Source organism: Gymnoscopelus braueri, assembly GCF_963280865.1.
Source record: "Gymnoscopelus braueri genome assembly, chromosome: 23".
NCBI lineage: Eukaryota > Metazoa > Chordata > Actinopteri > Myctophiformes > Myctophidae > Gymnoscopelus > Gymnoscopelus braueri.
In genome coordinates, this window is record NC_137625.1 from 7371903 (window position 1) to 7389171 (window position 17269).

Consider the following 17269-nt stretch of genomic DNA (forward strand, 5'->3'; position numbering starts at 1 on the left):
CGCGACGGTAGAAAGAATTCTACTGCAATGTGCTTTACAAGATAAGATAAACCTTTTATTGATCCGAGGAGGAAATTCAGGTGTCGTAGCAGCAGCATCAGTATAGGTAGTGGTAAGCATAAAGGTCAAGAACATAAAATAATGAGCTTAGATTCTGTCAATAAGTACAGCCTATCAACAGTGAATAGATGAACGTTATACATCTATTGCCAAATAAATTAGCCTAATATATGCATGTACAATCTATCATATGATCAGTCTATCATATGTTAGAATTGATCAACAATTGAATTCTGATTATGTGTTATCCTGCAGCCTCTGTGACATGACCACGGTGAATGTTGTGCCTGTCTCATCAAAGAACATAGTACTCATTCATGCTAGCCAGTGCGGTCAGTCATGAAGCCCTGAGGGTGTAACCCAGTTAACTAGGTTATAGTTCCTATATGGACCAACTATAGGACAACACTCTAGAGTACAGCATGCTCAGCCTTCATTTGTTCAGGTGGAGAGAGAGAGGGAATCATTATCATGAAAGGAGTGATCATACTAGGCTAATAAATAAGGCCACTTATCTAAGCAATCAACTTCATTCTACAGAATCTACACTGATTTGAGGTTTGTTGCATGGTAAGCCGCAAGAGCAAGGCACAAAACTGTCCTTTTTGGTCCGAGCTAGAAAAGAAGTTGCGATTCAACATGGGGATTGTCAATGGAATGCTAAACCCCAAATCCTGAAAATCTGGTAAACAATATTCCAAAAGATATATGAAAATGGTTCCACAAGGTTGAACAGACTTCAAGTCAAATATCCACGCAGTGATATAGTCTGGCCACGCGAGGCTAGGTTAGTACAAGGATTTGCATGTGTGGTTGCCCCATTAACCTTTATGAATCTCCACATCGTTGTTGTCGGGCAGAAACGGGAACAAATTTAACTTTTCCCCCTCCCCCCATAAATGAATGCCCTACTTTGTCCTACAAAAGTATATAACATTGCCAATCTACAAGCTCACAACGTGTCATATCACAATGTGTTGGGAGCTTGCAGTACTCCGTGCTATTTTCGCTATATTTCAACAAAGTATTAGTGAAAGTGGTAGGTGTGTCTGTAGGTTTTATAAATATTGAATCAATGAAAAGTATTACCAAGAGCTTACGACTTAATAACTACATTGCATCCATTGGAACACTTTCTGAACAGTACCAGGCAGTTTTGGACATGCAAGACAGCGAAGACATAATGCCTGCTTTCCTGAAATACCAGGTTGAATATGGTGCTGTACCTGCCAATGAAGAATTTACCAGCATTGTACTGTACTGTATGCTCTTATCCCTAGGCTGACTCGACTGTATACATTCAGAAGTGTTACTTCTCCACCACACACACACACGGTCGCACGCACGCACGCACGCACGCATTACTGGAAAATAAGAAAAGGGTATCGTTCAAACTTATTGATTGAGGGGGCGTGGTGAGGTGCTTAGGATCCAAATCCCTCTGAAGCCAGCCAGCACACTTCCTGTTAGCAGGCTGTAAGTGTTTGATCAGTAAACCAGGACTGACCTGCGGCTACCTGTAAAACCTGGGGAGTGGGAACAAGTCTCTGATCTTAATTGGAGTGTGTGTGTGTGTGTGTGTGTGTGTTTGTGTGTCACCCCCTACTGTTGTCAGTCTGAGGCAGACCGTTAGAGCCTCACTGCTTCCCTCCTCGGCCTGCTGTTTCCCTGTGTCGGCTCCATATCAAAGACAAGCTGACTCCTAGTTAAGCTGGTGTCTGTGTAAACATTGAACATGGCCACTGACTGCAGCACATCCTCAGGACCTCTTGTACCACCAAAAAATAAAAACCCTCTTTTACTTGTCATTTACTTGTATTGTTGTTCCTTCCACAAGTTTGTGATCGTGGGGCGGGACATTAAAAAACTTAAAATCTTAACTTTAGCTAGTGTTGCTGTGTCTTGAAAGGGGTGTAAAGCAATGTTAGCTAGCTCTATATTCCAGTAGTAATAATTGATATAGAATGTTTGTTCAGTAACCGGGGTCTCCTGGTCCCTCCAGCTCTTTAGTAAACAGAAGATCATTTTCACCCAGGTAGGTAATAGGGATGCCAGTTTGATCAAATCAGAAAAGAGAACTCATACAGGATGAAGGGAAATCGGAAGTGATGAAAATTGGAACACTATAAAATTGAAGCTGAGGAATGATTTTGGGTGGGTTTCTCTCTCTTAACAGACTTGTAATAAGAGTCAGAATGTCACAAGTGCATATTTCTACACACCATGCTTGGTATTCTCTTGGTGTTCTGTTGCGGTTCTATATTACTCATCGATTGGCTCCTGTCCTTGTCATTATATTAAGGGACACGCTCACCTTTTATGCTGATGCGATTGTGAATGTAAAGCACTTTGGGTCAACCTCTGCTGTTTTTAAATGCTATAAGTGCTCTACAAATAAAGGTGACTTGACTTCTGTTCAGTAGCTTGGCAGGCTACAAGACTGTGTGAGGAGATTGCTAAGATCTACATTATGTACTTCAAATGCGTTTTGTGTCTTCAGCTTTGTTTTAAAAGAACTCAAGAGTTGTAGCAGACCTGCAGTTTTCTGGCAGTTTGTTTTTCAGGTATGTGGCGCATGAAAAAAACTGAACGCTGCGTCGCCCACGTTTAGTTAACCCATTAAGGCCTGAGTCCGATTCTTAAAATGTTTTCTAAATCCGATTCTTAAAATGTTTTCTAAATCCTAACTGTTTAAAAAAAAAAAAAAATGTTTTCACGATTTTTCAAAAATAGCAGATCTACAAGCTCGTAGCGCGGCACTCGGTGCCGCGCTATGAGCTTGTAGATCTGCTATTTTTGAATAGCCAAAGAAACCTAAAGTGACACAGATGCGTTCCAGGTCTTAATGGGAAAGACTCTGGGAACAGAAAGAAGACCTGCCCCAGATGACCTGAGAGGTCAGCTAGTATGAATATTTAATAGCACTCCTCCTCCACGTCTGTAGCGCAATCGGAAATACTTTATAGGCAAGAGTTAGGTTTGCATCTTCTAACCACTTACTGGGGTCCCCCAGGGCTCTATACTAGGCCTGCAGGTATTTCTGTCTAAACCAAATTTTATTTGTCGAAAATAGCCGATCAATAAGCTCACAACACATTGTAACTTCAAACTCACATTTTAACCATGTTATATTCATTGAAAACACACGTCCTTGGTTCTGGTGACTGATGGTGCCCTTCTAATGCGTGAAGGGGCCGTGTCTTTTCAATTCCTGTATTATTTTTACATTTTCCCAAGTTACAATGGGTTAGACCAGGGGTCTTCAACAGGGGGTCCGCGACCCCTAGGGGGTCCTCAGAGTTACTACAGGGGGTCTGCCAAATCTTTGTGTGATATGTTTTTTTTTTTACATGAACTACTTGAACCCTAGCATCCCTTTTCTGAGGAGAACTTTAGCCAAAAATAGCAGATCTACAAGCTCACAACGCCTCGCGCTGCGAGGCGTTGTGAGCTTGTAGATCTGCTATTTTTGGCAAAGAGGTGTTTGGGGTAGAGGGAAAAAAGAGCCGACCAAGTAAACAAAAAAAGTTTAATCTGAAACAAAACTTTATACAATATAGAGGGGGGTCCCTGCTTCATCTCTCTCTCAGCTAGGGGGTCCTTGGCCTGAAAACGTTGAAGACCCCTGGGTTAGACATCAAATATATAAATACTGAATCAAGCAACTTCAAAACTGTCTCTGGAGTGCTCACAGCCTGAGTAGACGTTAAAATTACCCTAAAAAACATGAGTATTTCTTCCACCACTGGTGAGAAGGGAGGCTGGCCAGGACAGGAAGTACAACAGTAGAGTGTCTATGGACCGCAGAGAGAACTGATTCAATTTTGCTGGTCGATTGGCCGACTCTAGACGGAGAACCGTTGACATCACAACGTTATTCCTGCGAGTCAGACATTCCGAAGTCACCATGGCAACCTTTCGCCAGTGGAATTTTCTTGACGGCGGAGTTTTGGAACATGTGAATCAATTATGTCATTTTTGTCCTGCTGGACACAGTTAAAATGAGTGTTATGTCACATTCCTGCCGCGTTCACACACGCCCGCACTCGCGCGCGCACACTCACATACAGTTTATTATGCACATTGTCCCTGTCAGTTGGAGACCTTGTATGTCCAAAACTGTTACTTTCCAGGAGATGTAAAAAAAAAAGAAAAAAGTGTTCCATTATTTAGTCACACAAGCTCTTATTAGTACTTTTCTTTTGATAAAATATTTATATTTATGAAACCCACAGAAACACTACTTTCAACCCTATTGTCCCTATTGTGTAAAATCTTTCTAAATGTTTTAAAGATTGTGAAAATAGCCGATTTGCAAGCTCACAAAGAGTCGCATCGCGGTGCTTTGCGTGACACTTTCATACAATGAAGATATAAAATGGGGCATAATTATTCATGAAAGAAAAAAACATGAATTATGGAGATAGACGTTTTCTGCCTGACAAGCGGCGATATTATGCATACATTTTTATGAGATAAATCATTCATGGTTGCCCTGAAGCATGGGTTTGGGATTCAGTGCCTTGCTTAAGGGCCACATTACTGGCCTCCGTGTGGACCTTTTATGGGTCAGTTCTTACATTCTCAGAATTAAATTAACTCTAGGTTTGGTGTGTACTTTAACAGGAATCTTTCTGACCTTTCACTTTATTCATTTAATGTATGTCTGCCTGACAGAAGGAGACTTTTTTTTAAAGTTCTAATTTAGGGCTGCAAACTATTGATAATTTTCTTAGCGAATAATTGAGATGTGTATTTTCTGTTGTGGAAGCATATTGCTGCCATGTCAGGAAAAAAGAACAAATTCTGGTTTTAACAAGATACTTAATCATCACGTTATAACATAATTATCACACATTATAACGTGATACGCATCTTGTTAAAACCAGAATATGTTGTTCTCGTTAAAACTAGAATTTGTCTTTCCTGACATGGTAGCAACACACTTCATCAATGCAAAAGTATTTTATTATAATCGACTACATATATTAGTCTGATTAATCACTCATTAAGCACTATTTTATACTTTGTCAACAATGGTGTAGTGCAAAAATATCAAAAATAGCCAATGAGCAAGCTCTTGACTCTTCAGCTGTTGTTGAGCTTGTAGATCGGTTATTTTTGTCAATAGCACCACTAAAGGGAAAGGGATGCTACTTCCAGTTTATGGTGTATCATTTCTGTGCTGTCGGTCTACACTACAGCATGTTAGTTACTAGTTAGACTGTGTGTGTGTGTGTGTGTGTGTGTGTGTGTGTGTGAGACCTCAGGTCACGTGGTGGGGATTGTTTTGTTTTACCCAGGTTAAGGTGAACCCTTAAATTCTGAATAACTCATGTCATTGCCAGTCACTTAAGCTGTCGCCAGTGATTAGTCTACAATGTGAGGGTCTGTGTAGTGGACATGCAGCTGGCGGTGTGTGTGTAGTGTTAGAATGACACAGACCTGGCCTGAGTGACTGAACATCCTTCCAGTCTCACTGTCTGATTAGAACGCAGCATAACTGCTGTCTAGACTCTAGTGCCGTATTATACTGTAACTCGCAGACTGTCAAAAAAGACAGAATGACTCAGGGCAGCGATTCTCAACCACTGGTGGGCCATTAGGATATTGCAATTGGGCCTCCAAATAAATGGCAAAACACTAACATTTTACTGATACAATTCATGAATTTCATGGTATTTTTCTTTAAAATCTCAAAAACAGTTTTCATTGTGATACCAATGAATAGGAACTTAAATGAGTAGTTCGCCCCAAAAAAAGGACAAAAAAATCTAAGAATTTGAGGCTTCATGGGGTGTGTGTGATAGAAAATATGTAATTTCTTGGGTGAACTACTACTTTAACTTTAAGTGTCAGTTCCATTGATTCAAGGTGGAACACAATCGACTGATTGATCATATTATATTAAAATAAATATGCTCTGAAAACGCACGCGGCCCACCCATCTGTTCACTTAACATAAGTGGTAGGGGGTGGGACGATATGGGTACCTCACGATACGATATATATCACGATATTAGGCCCACGAATATATATGACGATATTTGACGATATTCGATATATTGCGATATCACGATATTCGATATATATTGCAAGAAATTTCACCAACGATATATCACGATATCTGAAAATATCGATATATTGCGATATCACGATATATTGCATGAAATTTCACCAACGATATATCACGATAGTCCTTGTATTCAATTAATAAACACTTAAAATAGCACCAAACTGTTCAAAATCATCATATCATCAAATCATCAAAAAAAATTGATATTTTTTATATCGATTTTTTTCGCCAGTATATCGATTATTTATCGCGGGAGAAATATCGCGAAATATCGCGATATATCGCGATATCGATATATCGTCCCACCCCTAATAAGTGGTCAGATGGGTGTGCTGCGAACACTTTGAAGATTTTCAAGTGGGCCCTGATCCAGAAAAGGTTGAGAACCACTTATTGGGGCCTGCCAGTTAACCACTTAAACCCTATATATATATATCTATCTATCTATCTAGATCGATCTATCGATCTATCGATCGATCGATCGATCGGTATCCCACCACCAGGGTCGATCGATCGATCGATCGATCGATCGATCGGTATCCCACCACCAGGGTCTATCATTGGCCCCCTGCTTTTTCCCTCTACTCCAACTCTCTTTGCCGAAAATAGCCGATGTACAATCCCACGACTCAGCCGATGTACAATCCCACGACTCATTGCGTTGTGAGTGTGTGTGACACATACTGAGCTTGTACGTCTGCTATTTTTGCCAAAAGTGGTTGGTTACGTCCTTGTCTGCATCGTTCACTCGATGTGTGGGTAACAGGCTCTGTGTCTACTCTAGTGACTCTCTGTTAAGCTCAACACCAGCTATGTGATAACTCAGTGCATGCGTTTCTTAGATGCTAGCCTGGCGTTTTTTTTGTAGCACAGTGTGGTAATTCACACCAGACACTGCAGTCTCACTTCCTAGTGTCACGATCAATCATATCAGGGCTGCAGTGGCTCAGGAGGTACAGTAGAGCGGGTCGTCTTGGAATTCGGAAAGGTTCCAGGTTCGATCCCCAGCCAGGCTCCTCCTCCTGGGCTGCGTGTCGAAGTCCTTGAGTGGTCCGCTGTCCTTGAGCAAGACCCCAACTGCTCCTGATGAGCAGGTTGGTGCCTTCCATGGATTCCTCCATCTGCCATCGGTGTGTGAATGTGTGTGTACACTACAGTGTGAATGGGAAATGCAATCTAAAGCGCTTTGGAGAAAGGCACTATATAAATGCAGTCTATTTACCATTTAACCAATTAAGACCTGGAACTGTGTCATTTTTAGATTTGAGCTAAAAAACATTATTTTACACTTTGGGCTATTCAAAAATAGCAGATCTACAAGCTCATAGCGCGAGTGCCGCACTACGAGCTTGTAGATCTGCTATTTTTGAAAAATCGTGAAAATGTGTGCAAATCTTTGAATATAAATACTTTTAAAGCGAACATTTTAACTCAAATCTTTGCTTCTGGGGGGTCCCTGGAACAACATATTTTGATGGGGGTCCGCGGCCAAATACATATCATTTCGGGGGTCCTTGACATGAAAAAGATTGAGCACCACTGATATAGAAACATACTTTTTCAGAATACTGAGATTTAGGAGACATGTAGAATCGGCTTCAGGTCTCAATGGGTTAATGCTCATCGGCTGTTTGACGGTGACGGTCCCTCCAAGAACTGATGTGTATTCTAGTAGACATCTTTCTACGATGCCTGTATGACAGAGTGATAATGATGCCTTGATGAAACAGCCTTTTAGTGTCCCAATTAAACCCACTGACACATGTCCTTTTGCCTCATCTGTCAGATAGGCACATTTCTACACTGGCTTTCGGTTAATTAATTAACAATAACGAGAGCAAATTAAGAGTGCGCCGCCAGCCTGTCTGTAAATCTTCTGATTGAAACAGAGTGATCCGTCTAGATTACTTCCACGTGATACTTTACAGTAGTTCTTTCCAGCAGTTTTCTCACTATTTGTCTGTCTATCTGTGAGCCTTATAAGTGTTATGGTAATTTACAGTGTTGTGTTATCGCTGGCCAATAACATATCTGTCATCTCACACTGTGTCCGGGAACTATTCTCTACCGCAAATATTTCTTCACTTAGCCTGTACGTATGCCATCATTATTATTCTGGGGCCGAAAGCTCTCGAAGTGGGGGCCAGGGTGGGACCACCGGGGGTCCTTGAGGAGGGGGTTCCATGGGAGTCACCAGCTACATTTTTGATAGTTAGGAATTAAATGGACCCTTAACTCATTGAGTGCCCAAATTATTTCTGGCTATTTCTGGCCAGTACGATTTAGATTTTCTATTTTTTTCAAAGTAAAAAAAAAGTGCTCAGGAAGCGAGATACAGCCTTTTTCAGTTATAAGTTAAACAAGGAGTGGATGGAGCTGCAAATCTTCAGGTAATGATATCTTGGGTTCTAAAAAAAGATTAGTTTTTTTTCAAAAACACGTGAAACACGTTAATGGCCTCATTCAGTGCCACTGGACGTCTAAAACGTCAAAAAAACATTTAAAAACATGTTCAGAACCCAAGATATCATGATTTGAAGATTTGCTGCTCCATTCACTCTTTGTTTAACTTCTTACTGAAAAAGGCTGTATCTCGGCTCCTAAGCACTTTTTTTTTACAATGAATTTTGGCTGTGGCACTCAGAGCCAAAATTCCATAAATAAGCTGGGCACTGAAGGAGTTAATGGCACGTTGCACCATAGCGGTAAAACACGTGAAACACGTTAATGGCACTCAATGAGTTAACGGTCTGTTTGATACGGACCTTGAGTCTGAAATAAAGATTGAATGAATGTGACGCCGAGAGTCTACAAATGGAACCATGGAATGGATCCATCTGTAGACTGTCATAGAGTCATAGGCGTCCATAGCTTAAAGCATACCAAAATGGGGGTCCTTGAAATAAAATACAAAGTTAGATTAAGATAAGTTAGATATGGAGTGGACTAACTTGACTGCAGTCTTATCATGTTATTTTTTTTTTTTCAATAGTTTTTATACCCACACCGTACAGTATACCACAGCTCACCATCTTTGTCTCAGGATAGGTCTCCCTCAAGCCTGATTTTTTTTGCACATCGTGTCTCGCACGGAAAATAACCGCTCTACAAGCTCACAGCGCGTTGTGAGCTAGTATCTGTTACTTTTTCATTTTAAAGTGCAGATTGATTTGACGTCGTTTAGCCGAAAACAGTCCCTGTAGAAAAGATTGATTTTACTAATTAAATTCCCTCCAAGAACTGTGACTTATTAACTGCAATGATGTTTAGCCAACATTTTCTCTATTATGCAGGTCGGTTCAGCATAACATGTTAATGTCTTTGGAGAAATATTAAAGATCGTGAAAAAAATAAAAAATCACACCCAGTGTGAAGTGGGCGGTGTGGTCATCATAGTGATGGAAGCTCACTTCCAAAATAAAATTGTTTTTGGAAGTGCATAATCCTATTTATAGGTTATTAATGTCATCATGTGTCTCGCTAGCCAATCACAGTGCTGAATAGAGTCAGCCAATAGTCAGCCAATCACAGTACAGCTAGGGGTGTACTAATGAGCCAATCACAGTACAGCTAATGAGGTGTCCCAACCCCACTTATAGGGGCGGCTACACCGCCCAAAAATAAAGCAGAAAATCTGTTTATAATACAATATACCGTCAGAGCTGTGAATAGACAATGCCATGTGTTGACGGTGTGTTTTTCTCCCCTCCATCCATCCAGACCCTGTCGTCTGCAATCGTCCAGGTGTTCCTGGCAGAGAGGTCGTCTGCGTGGACCAAGCGTTGCTGTGGGGTGGCCTGTCTGGTCAAAGACAACCCCCTGCGCTCCTACTATATCCGGGTCCTCGACATCAAGGTCAGTTCATGCAAAACGTTCATGAGTTCACCGTGGTGTGCTGTGGTGCACTGCTGCCACTGATGTTCTGTTCTGGAACAATAGCAGGTCAAGGACTCTGTTTATGATTAGTCTCACGTAGCCAGACGATCGAATATCTCCACCTGCCGATATGTCTGCTGTGAGTGTGGTGACATCTAAATTCAATAAATGGGCTAAAACTGGGTGCAAACATTTCTGCGCGGCCCTCCCGTCTAGTAGCCTGGCCCGCACATCGGAGACAGAGACAGTAGAGCCTGTAGACGTTCATTGCAACAGCGGTGCTCAGAGGCGAAAGAGAGACCATGGTCGAGTGACCATCAGTTTGTATTGAGAGAGAGACCTTGAGGACCCGTATGACAGTAGACTGTACACCAGTGTTGCCATGTCCAGTTATTTGTAAGCGACTTTGAGCGAGCAGGAACGGAGGTCTCTCACGGAACCTGGCAACCCTGGAAAGGGCAGAATACATTGTGTTTTTTTCTTTCTAAAGCGAGTAATTGTAAGGCGACGTGTGTAGGACACGAAAAGAACGGTCATATAAACGTGGCTGGGGTGGGAATATGGACATGAGGAGGGTGGCTACGAAGACATACATAGTAAGGAGCGAATGTGTGAGTTTATATTCGGCAGTTTGGGCTAACGGTTGGTGACGGAGAACAGTGCTCCTTTCCGGTGTGGTTCCCAGGGGGTGGAAATGTTGTTGAAAGAAAATAAATGTGCTCCAATGGCAAATATGTGTGAGCAGTGAAAAGTAGACGAAACAATGGCTAAATGCAGCAAGATCGTTGTGGCTAGTGTTGTGGTGACATGTTAGCTGTTGTTGTTGTTGTGTTGATACCGAAACAATGAATAGGCTTCAGGGACACAGTAACCGGAAGGGCTGACTTTTTTTCTAATGTAACATAGGATAACAGCATCGCAGAACCAATGCAAAGACTTTAGGGTGGTCATTAATGTCCATATTGTAATTACAGCAGTCCAGTCCAGGTATCAGGGTTGGTTTCCTATGCAGTAAGCAGTAGGTTTTCTCCGCTGTTCTAGCCCACACATTGAATTTAGATTTCCCCAGACTATATTAATAGACGGAGATCTCTGATCATTTGGCGATTATTCTGCTGACTGCTCTTTCTATAAATCGAATAATCGAGAAGCGTGTTTAAAAAAATACAACAAAAACTTGAAAACATTCTAATGTCTAAATTGATTAGTCTGATACACACATACATCCTATTTTATATATTGTCATGCGTGCAAAACAAAAATAGTGAAAATAGCTGAACAAACGCACAACGTGAAGCATTGTAAGCTTGTATATCGGCTATTTTAGCTATTTTAGAAAATATGTGTTTATAATCTATTAAATCAATTCGTTTGATTAGATGCTGCATGTCTCCTTAAGTTATAATTGTTGTTTTTGCTGTTTGTCCACAGGATGGAAAGACCACGTTTGAGCAGGAGCTGTATAGCAACTTCAACTTTAATGCACCCAAATCTTACTTCTTGACCTTTGCTGGAGATGTGAGTATTTCTGTTGTTCAATCTGCTGCTTATTGGATTGAATCACATTTTAATGCTTATATTGAGCAACTTTATTTCATGGTCTCTCTCTGAGAATGCTGACAGAAATGTGTGTGGGGAGGAATGAACTGCCATAATGACTAAATTGGGGAGAAAAACATTAAAATATATGTACAAGCAGTGCCCCATAGCCGATAGGTTACGCCCTGTTAGTACCACATAGGCTCCTATGCCTGTCGGCGACAGCAAGTCCTCTGTTCGAGTCCCGGCCTGTCTGGACCATTTGCTGCATGTCACTCCCTTACTCTCTCCCTGTTTTCTGTCTCTCTCCACTGCAACTATAAATGCCCCCAAAATGGCTTTAAATTATTATTATAAAATATCCTCTATTGAGAGGGCAAGGAGAGAATTGGCTATTGTAAACGGCAGCTAATGAGCTGGCAGAGAGCAGAACGTGGGTTCTATTTCATATTTGAGGCCTTTCACGTGACTAGAGCCTTTTGCTTGCTCCACAAACACCTTGGATGTTGGCTAATGTAACAGGGAGGGACTCCTGTATGTTGGAGCTGCAAGGCTTTGGAATGATAGGAGCAGAGGAACCACTCACTGTAAACATGGCAGGAAAGACATAGGTCATATTAAACTGGACAAAGTGAACTGAGGATGTTTTTTAAACTGGACAAAGTGAACTGAGGATGTTTTTTTTAAGGGAATTTTAAAACTACTAATCGAGGACGACACAAGTCAGGAGTGATGCCCCACCCGGTTGTGCAATACCTTTTGTATCCGTTGTGCCCGTCTGTCTGACTGTGTCCCTTTTATGCCTAAATATGGAGATCTCTGTATCGGTCTGTCTTGTGTCCCTTTTTTGCCCATATATGGAGATCCCTGATGTCATCAGTATATGCCCATAAAAGCACATATTGGGGTTTGTGATGCATATTTGTGACACTCACATCTCCATATATGGGCATGTTATGCCAACCATATTCTTGTAATTTCATTTAAAAAAAGTGTTTTCTCTCATTTAACTCATTTCCTGCCAGAATTATTTCAGATTTTTTGCTGTAGACTGCCAGAGATTTTTCATTGAAAAAAAAAGTTCTCAGGAGCCGAGATACAGATTTTTTAAGTTTTAAGTTAACAAGGAAGTGGATAGGAGTTTAAATCTTTGATATATCATATCTCCTTGGTCTTTGGGTCTAAAAACAAGAAAAAAACGGGGGAAAAAAAAAAAAAAAAGAAATTTAGATTGTTTTATTATTTGATTGTTTATTGCGTTAATCTGTGTGTATGTGTGTGTGTGTGTAGAATACGCAGGTGGGTCTGAACTTTGCCAACGAGGAGGAGGCCAAGCGTTTCAGAGGAGCCCTTTCAGAACTAATGGGCAGAAGACAAAGGAAAAGTGGTACATATTGACCTACTGTCAAACACAGTCTTATCTGCCTAACCTGCATACCTAACCTCATATCTATTCACCTACCCTATACCACCTCCTACCTATCTACCTACCCTTTACCTATCCACCTACTAGGGCTGGGCAATTAACCAAAAATGTATCCAAATCAACATTTAAAATCTCTCACCGACTTAAAGGTAGGGTAAGTGATATTTTTTTGGTTAAAACGAAAAGTTTTTCGTTAAAAGGTTAAAGCATTATTTCTGATAGTAGTCATTGCTATAGAGTGGTTGTTCAGCAACAGGGGTCTCCCTGTCTCTCCAGCTCTTTAATAAACCGAAAATACATTTTCAGGTGGGTTGAACATTTTCAGCTGATCGTGAAAGAGTACCCATTTATCAGCTTTAATTTTATAGTGTTCCAGTTTCATTTTGTCTGCTCATTTCTTATTGCCATCACTTCCAATTTCACTTGTTAAATCTGTATTCTGTGCAAGTTCTCTCTCCTAATTGGATAAAATTGGTATACCGACCTGAAAATGCCTTTTCTGTTTACTAAAGAGCAGGAGAGACATCCTGTTATTGAACAAACACTTTATAAAATTTACAATACAGACCTTGTCAGACAGTTGAGGGACAAGTTTGAAATAAACAGTATTTTCGTTTGACGTCATATCGCCCAGCCCTACTACCTACTTAACCTAACGACCTGACCCTACCCTGTACCTACCTACCTACCCTGTACGTACCAACCAACATATGCCTACCTACCCACCCTGTACCAACCTACCTACCTACCTACCCTGTACCAACCTACCTACATACCTACCCTGTACCAACCTACCTACATACCTACCCTGTACCAACCTACCTACATACCTACCATGTACCAACCTACCTACATACCTACCCTGTACCAACCTACCTACATACCTACCATGTACCAACCTACCTACATACCTACCATGTACCAACCTACCTACATACCTACCCTGTACCAACCTACCTACATACCTACCCTGTACCAACCTACCTACATACCTACCATGTACCAACCTACCTACATACCTACCCTGTACCAACCTACCTACATACCTACCATGTACCAACCTACCTACATACCTACCCTGTACCAACCTACCTACATACCTACCCTGTACCAACCTACCTACATACCCTGTACCAACCTACCTACAAACCTACCCTGTACCAACCTACCTACATACCTACCCTGTACCAACCTACCTACATACCTACCCTGTACCAACCTACCTACATACCTACCCTGTACCAACCTACCTACCTACCTCAGGGATTCCGTTAGCCGGTATTTACCGGCCATTGACCGGTAAAATGTTTAATTGGCCGGTAATTATAAACACCACCGGCCACCGTGGCCGGTTGGGAAAATGCTGTTATTAGGCTATTTTATAATTTAAGCCTATTATTAATATTATTAATTGCATAAAGTAGTTGGCTACAACCGTTACAATCATAATCATTTAAAGTTTATATCATGATCTGACTGTGGTTTAATTCCGACAGCCTGCTCGGCTGCTGCTGTGCACTGCAGTTATAGAATAGCCTATTCGTTGTACGATGGTGTCGCGCGTTGAACATATCTAGCTACAAGCTCACAGCACGTCGCAACGCGCCGCGTTGTGAGCTTGTATGTCTGCTATTTTTGATACGCCACAGCACAGCTGAGAGACACAGCTGTCTGTGTCTCCTCCTAATCAGCGCTGAGTAGACACTAGACAGAGTGGCTCGCTCGGGTGTTGATAAACAGAACCGGTGATAGAATCTGAACCAAACCGGACCCAATTGTCGATAAAGGGACCCGTCCCGAACACGTGTGGGTTGTGGATATTATGCAAGCACAGTGACTGTCTGTCTGCAATGGATAAAGTGGTGAAAGTTGGCGAAAGCAACTATATAGAGGCAAGTAATCAACCTCGCACTGGCCACATACATCATGACATATATAATTAACGTTAACAAAACAAAACAAAACCTACTTTTGCATATCAAGGTTGAATGAGAATCGATGTAAAGCCCAAAATATATATTCATTTGTTTATTCTGTGCGACGGTGTTGCGCAGGGAAACCACAGCCCGCAGGGTAATTAGGACTCGCCCCAAAACACCCTCGCCCCCATTTTTCAGGCGGACCAGCGGTTCTTGTATTCTTGTATTTGTTTTACTGAGGATAAGGGTAGAAATAGGTTTAGGATTAGGTATAGTTTTACTGAGGTTAAGATTAGGAATAAGGTTAGGGTTAGGCATACTATAGTTTACTGATATGTTTAGGAATACCAGGCGAATACCGCCGGATTTTCCCCGGGGCGACTGTGTTTTGGGGCGAGCGTTTTGGTATTCGTCACGCAGCAGTTCACTCATGCCCACTTTATTCATTTCATTTTTGGCAACCGACATCTCTGCATGATATAGACTATAGTACTGTAGATCATATAATTTAGTTATCTATAAAAACAGGAACAGATTGCATCTGTGATAAAGTGGAAAGAAGCGCAGCTCTAACGTAACAAGGTGTTATGAGCCCAATCAGTTGGGTGCATGTATGCAGTGAAAACACGCATGTGACGTTAATTATAATATGACCGGTAAATTTATTCTTTGGCCGGTAAAATATAATCCTGCCGGCCATGGTGGCCGGCCCAAAAAATGCCTAGCAGAAACCCTGACCTACCTACCTACCTACCTACCTACCTACCCACCCTGTACCAACTTTTCACCCACCCACCCTGTAACAACTACCTACCTACCTACCCACCCTGTACCTACTACCTGCCTACCCACCCACCCACCCTGTACCTACCTAACATACCATGGACGTACCATATCTACCCACACTACCCTGTACCTACCCTGTGCCTACCTGCCTGTGTATCTCACCTGTCTACTACACACATAACTACTGTAAGCACCTGTTTAACTCAGCCATCAGTCCTGGGCAAAATGACGGCAGTATTATTTTTGTATTTGAATGTGGTTAAAAAGCATCTGAACATTGGTTTAGTGAAATAAAACAAAAGGTCATTGGATCTGCATGATCAAGTGATGTGTCCACTTGAGGTTTGAACTACTTCAGGTGTGTTTGGTATATTTCCCTGACACCGTAACAACTCTGAAGCTGTTAAAACGTCTTCTAATACAAATCAGGCATGCCTCAAGTAGTTGAAACATTTGGAAACCCTTTGGAATAATGGAAATATTTTCATAGTATTTATGAGGCAAGTTATTTTAAGTCATATTCATTATATTTTGCCTGGGTCTGTTAACAACACCATCATGAATAATATTTTGAATATGTTCCTGTACTGCAGGTTTCTTGAAGGGATAGTTCACCCCAAAAAATTAAAAACTTTCCATCGATTAGTCACCCCATGGAGACTTCAATTCATGGAAATGTTTTAGTTTTTGTCGCCAATAATTTGATGACCAGCGGACCGCTAGGCAGCGGTTCCAGTAGGAGACACAAAGGAGACTCTTTGTGTCTCCTATCGGAACCGCTGCCGGTCATCAAAGTATTGGCTTAGGAATGCGACAAAAACATATGGGTGTGAACGATCCCTTTAAACCTAACATCTACAGATTTGATTAATGCAAGTTGGGAACGCTTGCTAATTTTTGCGCCGGTCCCTCAGACACTCATGTAAAATCAAAGATGATTTCATTATCAAAATAACAAATTAAGTAAACTTTTTTTTTTTCATTTAATCAAAGATTCAATCATGGTCAGTGGTGGATGCAGCCTGTAAGATGTTTATGATTATGAATAGAGAATGCTTTCACCTCAACTCCCCCAAGCAAGGTGCAGCTTAACCACTTGAACCCCAGCATCCATATTCTGAGTGCAATTTTAGCCACAATTAGCAGATCTACAAGCTCACCGTTGTGAGCTTGTAGGTTGGCTATTTGTGGCAAACAGATTTGTTGTAGATGGGGGGGGGGGGGGGGGGTACCAACCAAGTACAGAGCCAACGGGTCTAGTTTACCAAGACTAGAGTGTTTTAGTGGTTAATTCAAATACATTTTGTTTTTAATTGTTACTATGAGCTGAGGTGTTGAAACAATCAATTGAAATCAATCAATGAAAAAAGCATGACATTGTAGTGTGTCTGTCTATTGATGAAGAATTGTGCTGTGAATATTTTGGACACATGATCCTAAACCTTCATCTCGGCCGTCCGTCCTGATGACTAATTAATCAATCAATCAATCAGATTTCACTTCACGTCTATATTCCGCCTCAAACTCATATACATAACGGCATATAAGTTCCGCTCTGTAATTACCATTCACTCACTACTTTACTCT

At 41.3% G+C, this 17269-nt stretch overlaps 1 protein-coding gene across 3 annotated transcripts in view; it reads left to right on the top strand.

The window, feature by feature from the left end:
* LOC308079967 (actin nucleation-promoting factor WASL-like) overlaps positions 1-17269 on the top strand; it is a 56993-nt gene that overhangs the window by 14783 nt on the left and 24941 nt on the right. For 2 of the 3 annotated variants that reach the window (XM_080421635.1, XM_080421636.1), the window contains exons 2-4: positions 9857-9991; positions 11444-11530; positions 12842-12938. In XM_080421635.1, coding sequence (XP_080277761.1) covers positions 9857-9991; positions 11444-11530; positions 12842-12938 — 319 coding nt within the window. The remainder of the gene's footprint in view (positions 1-9856; positions 9992-11443; positions 11531-12841; positions 12939-17269) is intronic. The other variant, XM_080421637.1, reaches the window with a different exon arrangement.